The 21,583-nt window shown below is 39.1% G+C and overlaps 1 protein-coding gene across 1 annotated transcript in view; it reads left to right on the top strand.

Annotated features, from left to right (window-relative positions):
• The window catches only part of LOC126247999 (protocadherin-like wing polarity protein stan), a 368,259-nt gene that overhangs the window by 32,041 nt on the left and 314,635 nt on the right, over positions 1-21,583 (top strand). The window contains exons 4-5 of the mRNA XM_049948622.1: positions 3,068-3,210; positions 11,997-12,173. Of these exons, the coding sequence (XP_049804579.1) occupies positions 3,068-3,210; positions 11,997-12,173 (320 nt within the window). The remainder of the gene's footprint in view (positions 1-3,067; positions 3,211-11,996; positions 12,174-21,583) is intronic.

Here is a 21,583-nt window from a genome sequence, read left to right on the forward strand (position 1 = left end):
CTTGTGGTCAGGAGCTAACCTGACTATCATAAGTGGTTGCACATTTTGGGCATTTGAAATGACACTTGTGCGAGAGGCCCTGCAAATCTCCAATCCAGGCTACATATGACTGGCCTGGGCACTTGTGGTGCTGGTTAAACCACAACAATACAGCTACCAGATAAGTTTGATGGGTAAGTTTGATGGTCGTAATATTGCGTAAGCACAGGCAACTGATAAAACTCGTTGAAGAAAAGCTTCTCGTACTCAGAGGAGGAGTTCAGTTTTTGGACAAATTCATATAACCCAGGCTGCTGGACAACATCCACTGGATCGAAGATATGCTGCATCTGACTGAGGAGCAAGAACCAGCACATGCAATTATCACTCTTTGGAACTGGAAAATGGCGTCAGGGACGGCAGTGGTGGAGAAGAAAACTGCCCTTTCTCCCCCCTAAAGGCAGGGAAAGGCGGCAAAGCAAGCCTGCATCCTGAGTTATTAGTGCCTGCGACTGCTCCTGTTGTTGTTGTTGCAGAAATGCCATGTTCGTGATTGGCCAAAGTGAACATGGGGAAAGAAAAAGAAAACAGGGCTGTCACATGTAAGAATGTCGTTTGTTAACACTTCAGTATCTGCAGAAGGTGTGATAATTCCACTACTTGACTTGGTCAGTGTGGTACTTCACAGGCCAATGGTGGCTCAGTAACAGCAAGGGAACAGAACTCTTTGAATGGAACTAACTTGCCGTATGAATTGAACTTCAGGAAGCAGAACACCCATACCCACGGAGATACAAACACAACAACAACTCAGCATGCAGTTGACATGGTCATCTAAAGACTGAGCACACAACCCCTCTCAGCATGAGTATTAGGCTAGGTCTGTGGTGGTTTAACTCTGCAGGAGCATTGCCTGCTCTACTTGCTGCCACTAACAAGTAAACATTGACATCAGGGAGGCTGCATATAAGATGCGACACGTGCGCCCACCATGGTAGGTTTCCTGAACTACCCTGCTGTTCTACTCATGGCAGTTTATCCATTGTGATGTCCACTGGTGGAATACTAAAGTGGCAAACAAGTTAGAAATTCAAACTTTAATGACAGTGGAAATATGTACTTGTAGAGTTTTGGTAGCGTACTGGTTTCTGAAGTCAGGCATCTATTTTGAATACTCACCTGAAGATGAAATCTGAACTCTTTACAAATTTTCTAACTTTGTTAACTTGTTCAAATATGTTATTATGTTTTGTCTCAGAGGAAGATGCCTTTTAAGATGTTAAGCATTTTTGAATTCATTTACACCTTCACCTGGAATGGCCTCTTTATTAATAGCACTTAAAAAACATCTAATCCTCCTTGTTTTATCTTACAGGTAAAATAACTCCTGATTTAAAATTTAAAAAAGTGAAATCCGTTTATCATTTTGTGTGCTTTTTGGTCTTGTGCCATCTTTAAAACTGACAAGTAGTTAACTTTTTCATTTCTTCTAATATTTTTTTGCATTGTAAATAATTGTCTTGCACTGGTGATATTTGAGTAAAACTCTTAATTATGAGATCTGTTCAAAAAATTCCGGAACTTTGGCCACAAAGTTTTTCTACGCTTCCCTTCTTATTGTACATGGTCTCCTTTGAAATACTCTACTCTACAATTGATACACCACTCCCACTGGTGTTTCCACTTCTGGAAACAGTCTTGCTATTCCTGTTGCTGGATTGTGCAAAGTACCATCTGTGAATTTTCTTTTATCTAGTCTATCATTGCAAATCTTTGTTCTTTTAAGAGAGTTTTCAACTTTGGAAATAAAAACAAGTCTGCAGGGGACAAGTCTGGAGAGTACGGAGGATGTGGTAGCACAGTGATTTCGTTTTTTGTGCAGTAGTCATGCACCAACAGGGAAAAATGTGTGGTGCGTTATTGTGATGCAAGAGCCAATGAATTGTCTCGCCTCATTTCATGCCGTTTCCTTCTCACATTTTTTCACAGGCATCATGATAAGTCCTGATAGAAACATTGATTAACAGTTTGTCCCTGTGGCTTGAATTCACGTTGAACTAATCCTTAAAATTCAGCATGGCTTTGACTGTTGACCTGACCTGACGAGCTTTCTTTTTCTTAGAGAGCCTTTCCTGACCCATCGTGCAGACTGAACCTTGATCTCAACATCATAACTGTTGACTCACGTCTCATCATCAGTTATGATTCTCTGAAGGAATATCTCGTTCTCATTTGCATGATCCCAAAAGCTCTTTACAGAATGTGAGGCGAATGTCTTTGTGTTCATGACTCATGAGCCATGGGATGAATTTCGCGGCAACAAGATGCATTCCAAGATGCTGTGTCAGGCTTTCATGACATGATGCAACTGAAATATTACATTCATTTTCAATATCTTGGACAGTCGGCCTTCAATTGACATGCACAGTTTCGTTGTCGTTCCTGACATGAGTGTAGTTGGCAGATGTCGAAGGGCGTCCTCAACAAGAGTCAACTTTAACTTCGTCTGGCCATTTTTTAAAATATGTGAACAATTCATAACACTTGAGTATGGCTTAAGCACTCACCACCATAGCCTTCCTGCATCATTTAGTGTGTTTGTGTAAAGGTTTTCGTGAGTTTCATTCTTTTTGCTCCAACTCACTATTGGCACAAGATTACGAATGTTCCAGAATTTTTTGAACGGGAACTCATATGTTATTTTGCAGAAAAAGATTTTCTTTTCTTTGAAAATTTATTTGTAATATCACATATGAAAAACAAGACAAGCTTGATTTCTCTCTCTCTCTCTCTCTCTCTATCTATCTATCTTTATCTCTCTCAATTTCTGTCAGAAACATCAAGGAGGGGGTGAGGATGAGTGAGTGAGTGAGAGAGAGAGAGAGAGAGAGAGAGAGACTCTAAACTGGAAAAATGGCAAGAGTCTATCTTTAAAGCTATTGTTATTTTCTGATTTGTTGTATATTTCTGTGGCACCTATGACTCATCTGCCATTGTGTGGTTGCTGTTTTATTTGTTTCCTTCCTGGAATTTTCATTATTACAATAGTAATTGAATTAATTTAGGAATATTTTAATATATTTTTCAGATGGTGGAAGTCCGAGTCGTTCCAATACTACACAACTATTAGTTAATGTGAAAGATGTGAATGATAATGCTCCAAGATTTTTTACATACTTATTCCAAGAATCTGTGTCTGAAAGTGTTCCAGTTGGATTTAGTATAGTGAGAGTAAGTTTCCAAATGTGGTGGTGGTGGTGGTGGTGGTAATAGTAGTAGTAGTAGCTGTAGTAGCAGCTTTTGTTTGAAATTTTTACTGCTGTATTCTGTAAATCAGTTATGCAACTTTTATACACTATTATAGATCTTTCTGTAGTTTTGTTATTTGTTTCTTCTGAAAGGTTTATTTTTCTCTTGCTTCTGGTTTCCTACTAAAGTACATTTCTTTACGAGGCCATTTATATTTCATAAGAAGAAACCTGCAATGGGTCTTTAATTGATGCTAGCTGATCATTCTTGGGAGATACCTGTAACAAGAATTGTTGCCATAAGTAATATTAGAGGCATTTTATTCTGATCTCTTAGTAACCAGGAGCAACTTGTGACTTTTCTGCAGAAAATTTCTTGTCACAGGAAGCAGAAAAGAAAACATCAGTACATAAAGTTCTACAGCCACTGGATACACACACATAAAAACATATAGTATTAATTACCTACTAAACTGATATATCAGAAAGCAGTGTATGTAAAGTAAGTCTGATTTGGTATTTAACCATATCTCCCATCTTCTCCCTTCACCTTAGTCCTCTCCCTCCCCTTCCTCATTTCCCTCCCCCTTCCTATGTCACCCCTCTCCCTCCCCCTTTCCCCCCACCCTTTTCTTTCTCTCTATAGTGTTTGTATTTGCTGCCTTTTGATTTGATATGTAGAATGGTTATGTATCTGTAGTTGATTTTGATTTTTGTAGTGGGTATTACCAATAACTTGTGGTCTTATATAGTGAAGCTTTTTATCGAAAAGTTTTGACTTTATTTCTCATCAATTGTCATCGGGTACCACTTCGTATAATTAAACCATCTCTTCCGGGGGCTTCCAATATTTCTTTTGTGTTCTTCACATCCTGAATGATCCATTTAGTTGGTCTATATGTTAGGGTCTTGCCTTGCTGTGCGCACGTTGCCATTTCAAGCATATATGTCTTTCTAGGATGTCTGATAGCTGTGTTGTTTTTCTGATGACCTCATTTCTGATTATATCCCTGAAGCTGTTTTCCAACAGTGCATCTCCATTGCTCTCTGTGGACACTGTAATTTATGAGTCCTCACCTTTGTGACAGCTAATGTTTCTATACTGTGAGTTAGTACTAGTAGGATGCAGGTATTGTATAATTTGTTTTTAGATTAGATTAGATTTGATTTGTTTTCATTCCATAGATCCAAAAATGAGATCATTCTTGTGTACGTGAAACATGTCAGAAAGTATAACACAAAAACATGAAACATTTGAATATAATACTTACAACCCTGATCATTTCTCGGAGCTCAATTTCATATGTCATAACGGATGTTTTTGAAAGCTTGCAACTGTCATTCATTATTTAAACAATGAAATACTGCACTAGTTATGTATTTTTTCATGCTTAGCATGACATGTTTCAAGAATTTTTTCTCGTTGTCAAATGCGGATATGTAAATAAGTATTTTATATCATGTTTGAATATGTGTTATTATGGGCCTCTTGCATTGTAGTCATCTTTTTGAGGTTACCAGGTACTGTGGCTCATCAGTTATGTAGAAAACCACATGCACACACACAAACTATCACTCACTTTGTTTGTGTAACATCACAAAAAATACATACCGTCAAACAGGGTGATTTGGGACACCAGGGCGAACTCGGACAGTATGGCTTATTTGCTCTTTGCCTCTGCATAGAAACAAAGAGTTACTTATTTTAATGTACATGCACCAGTTATTTTGAGCGCAACATTGCATTTATTGCTTTCCATAACTTTTATTTTGCGTAAACTGTTTCCCTAGGTGAATAATTGACGAACAGTCTCAGTGTTAAAAATCCATGCATTATTGTAAAGTGGAAACTTTCTATTGTTGCACCAAGCGGGAAGTTATTGTAACCATAATTGTTGATGCGCTCACAAGTTAACAGTATTGAGACAATTTCTGTACAAGTTTGTCAAGTTTCTCTTGCAAGGTTATAAAATAACGACGGTTTTTGTAAAACTGTATACTGTGTGGGGTGATTTCAGACAATGCCAAGAACGTATAAGAGCAGTTGAGGTGCTACAGTATGGTGTAATTATGACCCGGAACTTTTAGATAAAGCTGTTCGTGATTTTCAGAGAGGTAAATTATTGTACCCCCCCATGAACCATGGACCTTGCTGTTTGTGGGGAGGCTTGCGTGCCTCAGCGATACAGATGGCCGTACCTTAGGTGCAACCACAACGGCGGGATTTCTGTTGAGAGGCCAGACAAACGTGTGGTTCCTGAAGAGGGGCAGCAGCCTTTTCAGTAGTTGCAGGGGCAACAGTCTGGATGATTGACTGATCTGGCCTTGTAACACTAACCAAAATGGTCCTTGCTGTGCTGGTACTGCGAACGGCTGAAAGCAAGGGGAAACTACGGCTGTAATTTTTCCCGAGGGCATGCAGCTTTACTGTATGGTTAAATGATGATGGTGTCCTCTTGGGTAAAATATTCCGGAGGTGAAATAGTCCCCCATTCGGATCTCCGGGCGGGGACTACTTAGGAGGACGTCATTATCAGGAGAAAGAAAACTGGCATTCTATGGATCGGAGTGTGGAATGTCAGATCCCTTAATCGGGCAGGTAGGTTAGAAAATTTAAAAAGGGAAATGGATAGGTTAAAGTTAGATATAGTGGGAATTAGTGAAGTTTGGTGGAAGGAGGAACAAGAATTTTGGTCAGATGACTACAGGGTTATAAATACAAAATCAAATAGGGGTGATGCAGGAGTAGGTTTAATAATGAATTAAGAAGTAGGAGTGCGGGTAAGCTACTACAAACAGCATTGTGAATGCATTATTGTGGCCAAGATAGACACGAAGCCCATGCCTACTACAGTAGTACAAGTTTATATGCCAGCTAGCTCTGCAGATGATGAAAGAATCGATGAAATGTATGATGAGATAAAAGAAATTATTCAGGTAGTGAAGGGAGACGAAAATTATGGGTGACTGGAATTCGAGAGTAGGAATAGGGAGAGAAGGAAACATAGTAGGTGAATATGGATTGGGGGTAAGAAATGCAAGTGGAATCTGTCTGGTAGAATTTTGCACAGAGCATAACTTAACCATAGCTAACACTTGGTTCAAGAATCATAAAAGAAGGTTGCATATATGGAAGAATCCTGGAGATAATAGAAGGTATCAGATCGATTATATAATGGTAAGACAGAGATTTAGGAACCAGGTTTTAAATTGTAAGACATTTCCAGGGGCAGATGTGGACTCTGACCACAATCTATTGGTTATGAACTGTAGATTAAAACTGAAGAAACTACAAAAAGGTGGGAATTTAAGGAGATGGGACCTGGATAAACTGACTAAACCAGAGGTTGTACAGTGTTTCAGGGAGAGCATAAGGAAACAATTGACAGGAATGGGGGAAAGAAATACAGTAGAAGAAAAATCGGTAGCTCTGAGGGATGAAGTAGTGAAGGCAGCAGAGGATCAAGTAGGTAAAAAGACGAGGGCTAGTAGAAATCCTTGGGTAACAGATGAAATATTGAATTTAATTGATGAAAGGAGAAAATATAAAATTGCAGTAAATGAAACAGGCAAAAACAAATACAAACGTCTCAAAAATGATATCGACAGGAAGTGAAAATGGCTAAGCAGGGATGGCTAGAGGACAAATGTAAGGATGTAGAGGCTTCTCTCACTAGGGGTAAGATAAATACTGCCTATACGAAAATTAAAGAGACCTTTGGAGAGAAGAGAGTCACTTGTATGAATATCAAGAGCACAGATGGAAACCCAGTTCTAAGCAAAGAAGGGAAAGCAGAAAGGTGGAAGGAGTATATAGAGGGTCTGTACAAGGGCGATGTACTTGAGGACAATATTATTGAAATGGAAGAGGATGTAGATGAAGATGAAATGGGAGATATGATACTGCGTGAAGAGTTTGACAGAGCACTAAAAGACATGAGTCGAAACATGGCCCCGGGAGTAGACAACATTCCATGAGAACTACTGACGGCCTTGGGAGAGCCAGTCCTGACAAAACTCTACCATCTGGTGAGCAAGATGTATGAGAAAGCCGAAATTCCCTCGGACATCAAGAAGAATATAATAATTCCAATCCCAAAAAAAGCAGGTGTTGACAGATGTGAAAATCACCGAACTATCAGTTTAATAACTCACAGCTGCAAAATACTAACGCGAATTCTTCACAGACGAATGGAAAAACAGGTAGAAGCCGACCTCAGGGAAGATCAGTTTGGATTCCGTAGAAATGTTGGAACACGTGAGGCAGTACTGACCTTACAATTTATCTTAGAAGAAAGATTAAGGAAAGGCAAACCTACGTTTTTTTAGCATTTTTAGACTTAGAGAAAGCTTTTGACAATGTTGACTGGAATACTCTCTTTCAAATTCTAAAGGTGGCAGGGGTAAAATACAGGGAACGAAAGGCTATTTACAATTTGTAAAGGAAACAAAAGAAAAATTCGGAGTAGGTATTAAAACCCATGGAGAAGAAATAAAAACATTGAGGTTCGCCGATGACATTGTAATTCTGTCAGACACAGCAAAGGACTTGGAAGAGCAGTTGAACGGAATGGACATTGTCTTGAAAGGAGGGTATAAGATGAACATCAACAAAAGCAAAACGACGATAATGGAATGTAGTCGAATTAAGTCAGTTGATGCTGAGGGAATTAGATTAGGAAATGAGACACTGAAAGTAGTAAAGGAGTTTTGCTATTTGGGGAGCAAAATAACTGATGATGGTCGAAGTAGAGAGGATATAAAATGTAGACTGGCAATGGCAAGGAAAGCGTTTCTGAAGGAGAGAAATTTGTTAACACCGGGTATAGATTTAAGTGTCAGGAAGCCGTTTCTGAAAGTATTTGTATGGAGTGTAGCCATGTATGGAAGTCAAACATGGATGATAAATAGTTTGTACAAGAAGAGAATAGAAGCTTTCGAAATGTGGTGCTACAGAAGAATGCTGAAGATTAGATGGGTAGATCATACAACTAATGAGGAGGTACTGAATAGAATTCGGGAGAAGAGGAGTTTGTGGCACAACTTGACTAGAAGAAGGGACCGGTTGGTAGGACATGTTCTGAGGCATCAAGGGATCACAAATTTAGCATTGGAGGGCAGTGTGGAGGGTAAAAATTGTAGAGGGAGACCAAGAGATGAATACACTAAGCAGATTCAGAAGGATGTGGGTTGCAGTAAGTACTGGGAGATGAAGACGCTTGCACAGGATAGAGTAGCATGGAGAGCTGCATCCAACCAGTCTCAGGACTGAAGACCCGAACAACAACCCAACAATAAATTATCGTACAGAAAAGCGTGTGATTTGTGTGGTATACCTAAATCAACCCTTCAAAATAAAGTGCAGGAAGCACATAAAAAAAAGAAAAAAAAAAAAAAAAAGAGAGAACAGCCAGTAGTGCTAAATGAAGAAGAAGAAGAAGAAATATTGAAGCAAGGTGTCTTGAGGGCTGCACATTTGGGATTTCTCTTCACTAAATTGGATGTTAGATATTTAGTTAAAGGCTACCTTGATAAATCTGGCCAAAAATGAAGAAATTTCGTAATAATTTGCCAGGAGATGAAGGGGTGCATTTATTCCTCAAAAGGCAGTCATGATTGGAGACAACTTATCCAGTCACGTGTCTTTACGTGTCATTGAAGAGTGTGAGCAGAACAATATTTCATTCATTCTCCTTCCCCCCCCAATAGCACGCTCCTCCAACCGCTCGATGTAAGCTTCTTCAGGCCAATGAAAGCAGCATGGTGAACTGTATTAACTGATTGGAAGAAACACACTCGTGTGACCATTTCCAAGGATGCCTTCACATCTCTTCTGAAGCAGACACTGACTAAGATTTCAGAAAATGCCAAGGAAAACATAAAGGGTGGATTTCGTGCCACGGGCCTAATCCCTTTTGATCCAGATCATGTCTTACAAAAATTGCCTGATAATGAGGAGAGTCAGCAAAACAACGCAGCCGCATGGTCTTCCACTTTTGAAGAAATGCTCAAAGAAATTCGTTATCCTCCAAGTAAGCTTGGTAGCTTCCGCCGCCGCCGCAAACTAGATGTTCAACCTGGAAAATCAATCACTGGTTGAGATTTTCAAGGAAACAAAAACAGTGCTGAAATAAGTGACTGCTTCTAGCAGTAGTGAAAGTGAAAACAACACATCATCCAATGAAGTTTTACTGCTGAAAGAAGAGGCTTTTCTTGTTGCAGAGGACAAATATAAACATGGAAACAGGGAGCAAACAAGGTAGTATGTTGGAGTGGCCACATATGTTGGTGCTACAGAAGTAAGTGTGAAATTCTTGCACCCACACGAGAACAGTAAAAACATATTTGTGTTTCCTAATGTGCCCAGTGAAGACACAACACAAAAAATGCAAGTTTTGAGAATACTTCCCACACCAGTTGAGAAGAGAGGAATGTTCATTTTTCGAGAAGACGTGCTTTAGACTCGAAGACAATGTTTATTTAAAGTGTTTGCAACTTAATTTAGAATGATGAGCAAGAAAAATTATTTTGACCTTTTAGTTAAAATACTTTGTTTCTGTCTGTTTCTAATATTTCAGTTAAGAACTGTAAAATATTTTTATTTAAATTCTTGCAAAATAAAAACTTATCTGTAATATATAAAATTCATTATATCATTCCATATCACTTATTCGCAACAAAGGGCTACCTTAAAATGTGTAAAATGTCACCAAAATGAAATAAAAAGCATGTAGAATTTTTAAAAAAGGCAGTAACTGTCTGAATTCGCCCTCTATATACTATAACTTCGGACAGAGATTTAAAAAGCACATGTGTCCGAAATCACCCCAATCCATGGGGTGACTTCAGACACTTTATTTAACTGCCTCAGATAAATATACCTACACATACACTTTCTGATTCTGGGATATTTTATTCGTTACACATACACCCTACCACTTCCATAACAATCAATTTAATCCAACAATATATATGAAAGTTACAATCAAAATAACGACAAAACCGTACGAAATCACCCTGTTTGACAGTACATAAATATTGCACTTGACAACAAGAATAAATTCTCGAAACATATTTTGCTCAGCATGAATAAAATTCGTAACCAGCGCTGTGTTTAACTAAAAACATTTGAGCAACGCAAAGTGAATGACAGTGTCAACTAGTGCTCCCAAGTGGCCATATGCCGAAACATGCTAAGTATGGTTAGACAAAGGTGTCACGATGATCACAAAATCACGAAACTGCTTTTGTGCAGTAGAGACAGTTTGGAAATTGTTGTGATTGGTCACGATATCGTTATTTGAACAAACGTAGTTACTCCCATCAGCCACAACACCAAGTAGAGCTTGGCAGCGGCAGGAGATACGGCATGAACTGTTCCAACTTTTACAAGTTTACCAGTTCAGATCCACTGAGTAGAGTGCCCTGGTCTTAAGAAACTTAACCACATAATATTTGTAAACACTACTGGACGGCCAACATTGTGCCAGCATCATTTTTTTGTAATGCGTAAATTGCAAGAAAGTTATAAATATGCTGACGCAAAATCAGGTTCAAATTAACATTGTGGGCATAGGAAGTTTGATGGGACTGATAAAAAATTTCATAAATGGAGGGAAAATGTTAATTTCGGGAACGTAAAAGCAGGGTTATACTGTTCTTCTTCTTCTTCTTCTTCTTCTCTTCTCCCCCTTCTCTTCTCCCCCTCTCTCTCTCTCTTTTTTAGTAGAAAAGTTGTATTCTTTAAAAAAAGTGAAACCAAGTTAAATTCATTAAAAATGTAACATTGAGACAATTTGCATAATGCATCGTTTTAACTGTTAAACTACTTCTTATATCATAATAATCACAATTTGTTTCTGTGGTTGCACAACCACACTACTATTTGTATCTGACTCAAGTGAGCTTTTTCATAGTTATGTGCCTGGTATGTATAATTAATTAATAAAATGATCTAGGCATGTTGTGGATGATCTTACGGGGAAAAATTTCATATGTAAAAGTCAACCATAAACTATTAATTGAAACACTATTTTTACATGATATTATGAGGCTCTGGTGATTCCTGTCTTAAGAAGATCCGTATATCAGTTTGTTCATGCACTCACACAGTCCAGTGTCTGTAAATATTGCAAAGTTTGACTATTTACCTTTTTAATTTCTTCTGATCCTTGTAAGGTCTATTACAACCCTTGTAAGGTCTATTATGTCACAATTCCATTGTTGTGTTAGTCTTAATGGAGATGAATTGGACATTAATGTTGCTAAGTCTTCTTGGTTTGGAACTGATGGTGACTGCAGTATTGTATGATGAATTAATTCACAACCTCTTGTATCTTTTTTACTGTATATTTTGCATGTAGATTACACAAAATACTGCTTCATCTTATCATACAACTCGAGGTTTGTCCAGCACACACATTTGTCAGGACAAGAGAGAGACTATCTCAAAAAGGTAACAAAAAAGTGTCGTAGAGATTCACTTTTTTTCCAGTAACCATTTTCTGACGTTTTCAATGATTATACTATTTTTATCATATAACACTGCAGTCGTGTTTTCTGAACTAAATGTATGCTGCTCCTTACAAACTTTTAGAATGATCTTTTTTTTTTTTCACAAAATTTTTATCACCTGCTAATTATGCATTTAATGAAGTTGCAACATTGGTAAATAGTCACTATTCCTGAAGTGAAACACAGAGCTTGTATTCTAGAAGTAATACAGTGGAGTCATGGTTTTTGAAAATTATTTTTTTCTTTGCTTTTCAGGTACAGGCATTTGACACTGATGAAGGTGAAAATGCTGCAATACAGTACAGCATAGCTCCCAGAGATGAAGCAGGCAGGCCAGCAAGTGATCTTCCACTCACTGTTGATGAAAAGAGTGGTTGGATATATACAATAAAAGAACTGGATAGGGAAGAGACTCCTCGTTACCAATTTCAGGTACTACCATTACATTTTTTAATAGATGAAGTAATTGTGTGAAATAATGATAATTTGTGTCATTCAATATTACATTTTTTTACGTTTCAAACATCAGTATTTACATTAAATATGAAAATGGAACTTAGAACTGTGACCAGTTGCAATGCAACTTAAACTAAAATTTATCAGTAGATGTTAAGTAAACCATGACTATTTCACAAGAAATTCTGCTCAAGGAAGCAAACCAGAAAGATCAGTCTGAAGTCTGGATGGTTGAGTGAATGCAAGTTACAAATATGCCCTGAAGGAAAAGCATGACCTTTTAAGTTTCTTGTCCTGTTTATTATTGTGACTAATTATTTATAAAAGACATTAGCTGCAGTAACAGGGTTGGGATGGAGAGTAGCTTCCCAGTCAGTCTAGACATACTTGGCAAGAATGGATTAAAAGAGAACATTAAGTCTAATTACACTGTTTTTGTTTTACAAAATACGCATATTTTCAGCTGTCAGTTGATGTTTTATCATCTTAAAATTACCTGTTTTGGGCAGTTTAGCCCATTTTCAGCTCTGTTAAAGAAATATACGTATGAATTCTAATGCTAATTTACAATATTAGAGAGACAAAACATTTTTCTATCCATTTACAATACAAATGTAGTATAACATACCATTTTCGCTGTTACACAGTAACCAGTGTTAAAGGAAACACTGTCCGCTTCACTGACATATACTAAAGCAAAACTTGTGTGTTGTAACTTTATATTAAAATTTAAAAGAAATTTTGTTGGTGCAAAAAGCCTGTAGTGCTACTGAGTGCTCTCTGCATGTTCTAATGGACTAAAAATAAATTCTTGAAATCATTTATTCATAAAACATCCCATAGCATTAACTTGTGGATGCGTAACAAAAGTCTTTTGGAACCGGTAGCCTTCCATTTTATCAATAAATTGTTGTAAAAGTAAGTTATAGTAGTTTACTTTCTGTGTATGCGTTGGAAATACTGTTGACTTTCTTTATAAAAAACATTACTTGGTGCAAGTAAAATTACTTTTTTTTCTTTATTAATTTTGAAATTCTAAATGGGTGATGTGTGGCAGGGTTCCTTAGACCTCTTAGCGAACAAGCCACGTTTCAAACATTTTATTTATTTATCTTTAATCAGGATGGCACTTTATGTTGGGAAGATTACTGACACAATGAACAGTTTGGCATACCTATACTTTTTACAAGGGAGAAGTATTTCTATACACCAAAATTGTTGCGGATGAGCATTAGTGTAATTCATGAACAGAATAATTATGCAAGACACTTATAACATGGATTCCATATTGTGTGTTACAATCGAAGAAACATCATTTGAAGTCAGCACAAGTGACCAGAATTAAACTAACTATTTCTGAATGGCTTGAAGGTGAAGTACTTTTTGATCAGGAAAATGACAGTGATTTGGACACTGATGGTCACCAGGATAATGAATCTGTGTGTGCCAACATTCCAAGTGAAGACGGACTACAGAAGTGCTGATTTCTTTATTGACTGTGTTAGAACTCAGTGAAGTAATACACAGTCATCATGCACAACTTGATGAAAATTCCATCTGAACCAGTAACAGATCGCGTAGCTGTCAATAAAAGTGCATGGGAGTTCGCACAAAGAAAGCTAAAGGATCAAGCTTTGTATTGGTTTAGAAGATAGGCACATTGATAGTATGAAGAAAAAATTGGCAGAATATTATGCCTGAAAAACTGAATAAATTTTTGGAACCCTGGCCAGAGAAAAGACCAGTGTTGCTTCTAATGCAGTGACAACACAAACAAAGACAGTGAGAGGAATCTCAAAAAATATTAAAATGGACAACCTTTGCACAAGCATTCTGTTGTTTGAAGAACTGTTGCAGGAAAAGGTTAGAGCAGTGTGGCGTTTGAGACAAAATATCAGAACATTCCACAAGAAATTGAGGCTTCTATGTCCATAGAATTTTTATCCTCATCATCTGATTTTGAAGACAGTTTTACAGCTGTAGGTTATGTGCCCAGAAAGAACAAAAGTACATACTTCCCAATTCTCTGCACCAAAGTGCCACAGTAGATGGAGGACATAAAAAGAAGTCATACATGGTTTTATTCAGTAATACATCTAAATCATGATTTGATTCTCAGTACAAAAGACAATCAAGAAGATAGTCTTTTGACTTATGGACAAATGTAATGGGTGTAGCACTCATAAATACTCTGTTTTCTTTCCCAGCAACATCCTAACTACTAGGAAGGCAAATCTGATAAAAGGAGAATTTTCCTCAATTAACTAGGACAAGAAACATTATGACCTCATGTGGAGATAAGAGTAAACAACCCACACATCCAGATGAGTAGTAAAAGCTGCATGGAAAATGCTCAAAAAGTATTTGCAAAAATGCAGTGTAGGGGTATTTTTAATGAGCAGAACTTCTGGTTCAAGCACAGTAAATTGAAAATTTGTTGTTTACTCTAAAAAAAATTACAACATAATTTATAATATTGTATTCCATGCACTAAAATGAGAGTCACATTATCATAATAAATACTTTCTTACTCATTACATGCCACCAGATTCGTCATAATTTGATAATACTGTTTTAATAAATATGTTTTTGTATTTGTTTTGAGGAAGCGTCTAGTGTATTACTATCTTTACGGCGTTGCTCATCAAGCCATATACGTTATCTCGCATTTCTAGCTGCTTTTCTCACACAAATAATGATAAAAATTCAGAAATTAAGGGTCGCCACCAGCCCAAGCCCTTCCCAACCATTTAGAAAAAAATGGAGCTGGAAAATTATTGGTTTAATTGCTTTAATAATTTAAATACAAGTATGCAAATTTCTACATCTACATTTATACTCCGCAAGCCACCCAACGGTGTGCGGCGGAGGGCACTTTACGTGCCACTGTCATTACCTCCCTTTTCTGTTCTAGTCGCGTATGGTTCGCGGAAAGAACGACTGTCTGAAAGCCTCCATGCGCGCTCGAATCTCTCTAATTTTACATTCGTGATCTCCTCGGGAGGTATAAGTAGGGGGAAGCAATATATTCGATACCTCATCCAGAAAGCACCCTCTCGAAACCTGGCGAGCAAGCTACACCGCGATGCGGAGCGCCTCTCTTGCAGAGTCTGCCACTTGAGTTTGCTAAACATCTCCGTAACACTATCACGGTTACCAAATAACCCTGTGACGAAACACGCCATTCTTCTTTGGATCTTCTCTATCTCCTCCATCAACCCGATCTGGTACGGATCCCACACTGATCAGCAATACTCAAGTATAGGCCGAACGAGTGTTTTGTGAGCCACCTCCTTTGTTGATGGACTACATTTTCTAAGGACTCTCCCAATGAATCTCAACCTGGTACCCGCCTTACCAACAATTAATTTTATGTGATCATTTCACTTCAAATTGTTCCGCACGCATACTCCCAGATATTTTACAGAAGTAATTGCTACCAGTGTTTGTTCCGCTATCATATAATCATACAATAAAGGATCCTTCTTTTTATGTATTCGCAATACATTACATTTGTCTATGTTAAGGGACAGTTGCCACTCCCTGCACCAAGTGCCTATCCGCTGCAGGTCTTCCTGCATTTCACTACAATTTTCTAATGCTGCAACTTCTCTGTATACTACAGCATCATCCGCGAAAAGCCGCATGGAACTTCCGACACTATCTACTAGATCATTTATATATATTGTGAAAAGCAATGGTCCCATAACACTCCCCTGTGGCACGCCAGAGGTTACCTTAACGTTTGTAGATGTCTCTCCATTGATAACAACATGCTGTGTTCTGTTTGCTAAAAACTCTTCAATCCAGCCACACAGCTGGTCTGATATTCCGTAGGCTCTTACTTTGTTTATCAGGCGACAGTGCGGAACTGTATCGAACGCCTTCCGGAAGTCAAGGAAAATAGCATCTACCTGGGAGCCTGTATCTAATATTTTCTGGGTCTCATGAACAAATAAAGCGAGTTGGGTCTCACTCGATCGCTGTTTCCGGAATCCATGTTGATTCCTACAGAGTAGATTCTGGGTTTCCAAAAACGACATGATACGCAAGCAAAAAACATGTTCTAAAATTCTACAACAGATCGACATCAGAGATATAGGTCTATAGTTTTGCACATCTGCTCGACGACCTTTCTTGAAGACTGGGACTACCTGTGCTCTTTTCCAATCATTTGGAACCTTCCGTTCCTCTAGAGACTTGCGGTACACGGCTGTTAGAAGGGGGGCAAGTGCTTTCGCGTACTCTGTGTAGAATCGAATTGGTATCCCGTCAGATCCAGTGGACTTTCCTCTATGGAGTGATTCCAGTTGCTTTTCTATTCCTTGGACACTTATTTCGATGTCAGCCATTTTTTCGTTTGTGTGAGGATTTAGAGAAGGAACTGCAGTCCGGTCTTCCTCTGTGAAACAGCTTTGGAAAAAGGTGTTTAGTATTTCAGCTTTACACGTGTCATCCTCTGTTTCAATGCCATCATCGTCTCGGAGTGTCTGGATATGCTGTTTCGAGCCACTTACTGATTTAACGTAAGGCCAGAACTTCCTAGGATTTTCTGTCAAGTCGGTACATATAATTTTACTTTCGAATTCACTGAACACTTCACGCATAGCCCTCCTTACCCTAACTTTGACATCGTTTAGCTTCTGTCTGTCTGAGAGGTTTTGGCTGCGTTTAAACTTGGAGTGAAGCTCTCTTTGCTTTCGCAGTAGTTTCCTAACTTTGTTGTTGAACCACAGTGGGTTTTTCCCGTCCCTCACAGTTTTACTCAGCACGTACCTGTCTAAAACGCATTTTACGATTGCCTTGAACTTTTTCCCAACATTGTCAGTGTCGGAACAGAAATTTTCGTTTTGGTATGTTAGGTAGTCTGAAATCTGACTTCTATTACTCTTGCTAAACAGATAAACCTTACTCCCTTTTTTTATATTCCCATTGACTTCCATATTCAGGGATGCTGCAACGGCCTTATGGTCACTGATTCCCTGGTCTGCACATACAGAGTCGAAAAGTTCGAGTCTGTTTGTTATCAGTAGGGCCAAGATGTTATCTCCATGAGTCAGTTCTCTGTTTAATTGCTCGAGGTAATTTTCGGATAGTGCACTCAGTATAATGTCACTCGATGCTCTGTCCCTACCACCCGTCCTAAACATCTGAGTGTCCCAGTCTATATCTGGTAAATTGAAATCTCCACCTAAGACTATAACATGCTGAGAAAATTTATGTGAAATGTATTCCAAATTTTCTCTCAGTTGTCCTGCCACTAATGCTGCTGAGTCAGGAGGTCGGTAAACGGAGCCAACTATTAACCTAGCTCGGTTGTTGAGTGTAACCTCCACCCATAATAATTCACAGGAACTATCCACTTCTACTTCCCTACAGGATAAACTACTACTAACAGCGACAAACATGCCACTTCCATGCAATCTATCCTTTCTAAACACCGTCTGTGCCTTTGTAAAAATTTCGGCAGAATTTATCTCTGGCTTCAGCCAGCTTTCTGTACCTATATCGATTTCAGCTTCGGTGCTTTCTATCAGTGCTTGAAGTTCTGGTACTTTACCAATGCAGCTTCGACAGTTTACAATTACAATGCCGATTGCTGCTTGGTCCCCGCATGTCCTGACTTTGCCCCGCACCCTTTGAGGCTGTTGCCCTTTCTGTACTTACGGGAGGCCATCTAACCTAAAAAAAAACCCAGTCCATGCCACACAACCCCTGCTACCCATGTAGCCGCTTGCTGCGTGTAGTGGACTCCTGACCTATCCAGCAGAACCCGAAACGCCACCACCCTATGGCGCAAGTCGAGGAATCTGCAGCCAACACGGTCGCAGAACCGTCTCAGCCTCTGATTCAGACCCTCCACTCGGCTGTGCACCAAAGGTCCGCAGTCAGTCCTGTCGACGATGCTGCAGATGGTGAGCTCTGCTTTCATCCCGCTAGTGAGACTGGCAGTCTTCACCAAATCAGATAGCCGCCGGTAGCCAGAGAGGATTTCCTCCGATCCATAGTGACACACATCATTGATGCCGACATGAGCGACCACCTGCAGATGGGCGCACCCTGTACCCTTCATGGCATCCGGAAGGACCCTTTCCACATCTGGAATGACTTCCCCTGGTATGCACACGGAGTGCACATTGGTTTTCTTCCCCTCTCTTGCTGCCATATTCCTAAGGGGCCCCATTTCGCGCCTGACATTGTAGCTCCCAACTAGTAGCCAGATAAATAGCACTCCATGAAGCAACTTGATTAATTCAGGATTGGAAATTGGAGTAAGTGGGTAAGATCAGCACCACAGAATTTATCTTTCACATAGATTATTTATTGTATCTAAGTATTTGGTTGCACATCCTAACTACACATAACTGGTGCCTGAGTAGAAATATTTAAGTAAGAATTACATGAGAATGTAACAGAGCACAATTTAACTACAGCAAGAAGAAACACAGAAAACGGGGGTGGGAGACAATGATACTATCATCTCCTTTGCATTCATACCATAAAAATATCTCAGTGAGATTTGCATTACGATTCTACGCATGTACTATTCTGGACAGAGGTTTAACCAATGCACGAGATTGTGTGATAATTATTCAACATACTAACGGCTGAACTAGAGCACGTGGTGCATTCCTAACCAAACTGTTGTGCTGCTTTGTAGAAAGATCACGAAAGAACAGATATTCATGCCGAAATTATAGCTCATTAAACAAGCAAACTGTCAAAATAAAGCCTATTGCGGTGCCATGGTGGACCAGAAGGGTTATTGATTACCAAAGACATAGCACAAAATTGACACACAAAGACAAAAGCAACTTCCAAAAAATATAACATTATAAAACATACTCACTTTGACACAGTATTACACATACGTATGGTTGAAGTGATCCTAACAAGCTTTTCCTAATCAGATTTACCGTTTGAAATTCTACTTAATCGTTGTTTAAAATGAACAAAGTAACTTCCACACTTTTAATTCAAACACCCAGAAATCGCCTATTTAAAGCAATATAATTATGGCTTATTCGAAAAATAACTCGCTTCACACCCTTCAGTTAAGCTGAAGTTCTTAAGTATTTCAACAGTTAAACATAACGAAGTCCTAATTCAACCTGCTTCCTATCACCTGAAACCCCACTTAAGAGCTACGATCCGTACTCACCAAGCGTTCACCGAAGAGTGTCGCTTTCTCTTTCGAGATTACCTAGCTCCCCCTGCAGCATAAGCTACCCTCAGTCACCAACCTCACACACAAAAACAGCCTTCGACACAGCCTTCGACTAAGATGGGTAAACCTCTCTGTTCAGGTATTGGAAACCTAAGTTGGTCACCCTGTGCTCTTCTTCGAATGAGAAGCAACATCGTCTGCTCCCAGCAGATGATGACCAACTCAGCGTTTCCCACAAAAGAAAACTGAAACCCCACTTTAAAACACACATATAATATTCAATAGGCCTTATTTGAGTGCCCAGACTTTCTGGAAGAGTTCATGAATTGAGCTAAAATCAGGTAGTAAAGTGAATAAGTTGTACCAAATTCGACAAGCGTCTTATGAAACGACTTCACAGAGATGTTTCAAGCGTTTTCTGTGTCCAACCACTCATGCATCCAAGGGTTAAACATAAAACATTGTAGAGAACTTCCTAGTTTGAGAAACATATTCTATTGAAGGGAAACAGTTAAAAATCTTCTTTTCTAATATACCATGGTAGAGGAAGCTGCATAAATGCTAAGCTGAATGTAGCACCATGCTGAGGCTCATTACTTTTTCTTAAGATCAGCACGGTGGGCTGCTGCCATAACATACATGTATCCTGTCCAAACCCAATACGATGTGCTGTAAAAGCTAAAACATCTCATTAGATATATGCAAAACCATTTTGTTCATTCAACAGCTCTCCATGGGTGGCTGTAAATTTCAGGTTCTTGTAGCTTATCCAGATAAAACACTTCAGAACTCTGGGCAGTACGGTATGTGATCAAAAGTACCCAGACACCTATTAAGGTACATGAACATGGAATGTGTCCACCCTTTGCTCTGTAGTGACTTGAACTGGGATTGGGACATTTTCTACGAAGTGTCTGAACATCTGTGAATGAGTGGCAGCCTGTTCTTCCTCAAGAGCTGAAACTAGAAAAGGTAGTGAAGTTGGACACAGGGATCTGAACTGAAGTTGACATTCTGACTCATCCTGAAGGCCTTTCATTGTGTTCGGGTCATGTCACTGAACAGGCCAGTCCATTTCAGGAATGTTATTGTTCACAAAGCCTTTCCTCACAGTTACTACTTTATGACAGGGTGCATATTCATGCTGATAAAACCATCGCCTGCAAACTGTTCTTTAAATATACACAATATGCAGTGTTGTAAAATGTGTTCATATCATTCCGCATGTAGCGTTTTGTAAGCTTAGTATATGGAACAGACCAAACCATGAAAAACAACCCCATACCATAACACCCCCCCCCATGAACCATGGACCTTGCCGTTGGTGGGGAGGCTTGCGTGCCTCAGCGATACAGATGGCCATACCGTAGGTGCAACCACAACGGAGGGGCATCTGTTGAGAGGCCAGACAAACATGTGGTTCCTGAAGAGGGGCAGCAGCCTTTTCAGTAGTTGCAGGGGCAACAGTCTGGATGATTGACTGATCTGGCCTTGTAACATTAACCAAAACGGCCTTGCTGTGCTGGTACTGCGAACGGCTGAAAGCAAGGGGAAACTACAGCCGTAATTTTTCCCGAGGACATGCAGCTCTACTGTATGATTAAATGATGATGGCGTCCTCTTGGGTAAAATATTCCGGAGGTAAAATAGTCCCCCATTCGGATCTCCGGGCGGGGACTACTCAAGAGGACGTCGTTATCAGGAGAAAGAAAACTGGCGTTCTACGGATCGGAGCGTGGAATGTCAGATCACTTAATCGGGCAGGTAGGTTAGAAAATTTAAAAAGGGAAATGGATAGGTTAAAGTTAGATATAGTGGGAATTAGTGAAGTTCGGTGGCAGGAGGAACAAGACTTTTGGTCAGGTGATTACAGGGTTATAAATACAAAATCAAATAGGGGTAATGCAGGAGTAGGTTTAATAATGAATAAAAGAATAGGAGTGCGGGTTAGCTACTACAAACAGCATAGTGAACGCATTATTGTGGCCAAGATAGACACAAAGCCCATGCCTACTACAGTAGTACAAGTTTATATGCCAACTAGCTCTGCAGATGATGAAGAAATAGATGAAATGTATGACAAGATAAAAGAAATTATTCAGGTAGTGAAGGGAGACGAAAATTTAATAGTCATGGGTGACTGGAATTCGTCAGTAGGAAAAGGGAGAGAAGGAAACATAGTAGGTGAATATGGATTGGGGGGAAGGAATGAAAGAGG

The sequence above is a fragment of the Schistocerca nitens genome, chromosome 1 (assembly GCF_023898315.1).
Source record: "Schistocerca nitens isolate TAMUIC-IGC-003100 chromosome 1, iqSchNite1.1, whole genome shotgun sequence".
Taxonomy (NCBI): Eukaryota; Metazoa; Arthropoda; class Insecta; order Orthoptera; family Acrididae; genus Schistocerca; species Schistocerca nitens.